The following is a 934-nucleotide window of genomic DNA, read 5'->3' on the forward strand; positions in this document are numbered from 1 at the left end:
ATATGCTTGTGCATGCTCAGCCTTCCAAGCACACACATCCCTGTGCACACCTGCACACACATTCCATCCCACCTCCAGGACCTCCTGCCATCTCCTTTATATTCTGGCTTGCAGGGATCACCATGCCAGCAGGTGAGGAGGCTGTGCTGTCCCCAGGCCTGTAGGTCTGTACCACAGGAGTTCAAGTCCTGGGCAAGAGTTCCTCACAAGCTGGTGCACTCAGCTGCGGTCTGACATTCAGCCCCAAGTATCTCAGCAAACAGGAGGGAGCTGGCAGGTAAGTATGTCCCAGCAGCAGCCCATGGAGAGCCTGGCATCCTTCCTGGTTGGATCATATACCTGTGAGGTCCTGTGGCACAGGGATCGGGGACAAGCAGGTCAGATCAGGGGTAAGTCAGTTGCACGGGAGCCCAGCCCTGTACCAAATCGTTGCTGGGGACCAGTTTCAGTGCATTCCTTATAGCAGCTGTGCATGCAAACTACACTGCCAAAGCCCACACTTACTATCTCTCCCCACGTAGATCTGTCACTGTGTGGTTTAATTTGTTTCGACCGCTTGATTTCCGCAAGGGAGTGTGGGGTTCTCTGGGCGTCACTGCCCTAAGCCTACAGCCCCACGCCACGGACCGGCATCTCCTCCGACAGGCCGCTCATCGCACCTCGGCTCTCCCCGCGGCCGCCAGCTGAGCAGACACCGACGGCGCCGGGCCCCTCGGGATGGTGCGGACAGTGCCCGTGCCCAGACACCTGCACCGGGACCCTGGAGCTGCCCCCGCCCCGCTCGGTGCGCTCCGGTCCCCCGGCGCTGTGCGCTCCCGACGGCCGCGGACAGCGGAGCCCCGACGGCGCTGGGGACGGGGACGAGCGGAGGGGGCGGGCGAGGGGTGCCGGGCAGGGCGCTGCCCCCACCTGCGGCGGCGGCGGCGGCGGCGGC

The 934-nt window shown here is 63.6% G+C and overlaps 1 protein-coding gene across 1 annotated transcript in view; it reads left to right on the top strand.

Annotated features, from left to right (window-relative positions):
• Positions 1 to 283: 283 nt before the first annotated feature.
• The window catches only part of FOXE1 (forkhead box E1), a 1,926-nt gene continuing 1,275 nt past the window's right edge, over positions 284 to 934 (top strand). Inside the window, exons 1-2 of the mRNA XM_027663693.1 lie at positions 284 to 389; positions 606 to 884. Of these exons, the coding sequence (XP_027519494.1) occupies positions 284 to 389; positions 606 to 884 (385 nt within the window). The remainder of the gene's footprint in view (positions 390 to 605; positions 885 to 934) is intronic.

Source organism: Corapipo altera, unplaced genomic scaffold, assembly GCF_003945725.1.
Source record: "Corapipo altera isolate COAL_440 unplaced genomic scaffold, ASM394572v1 61129, whole genome shotgun sequence".
NCBI lineage: Eukaryota > Metazoa > Chordata > Aves > Passeriformes > Pipridae > Corapipo > Corapipo altera.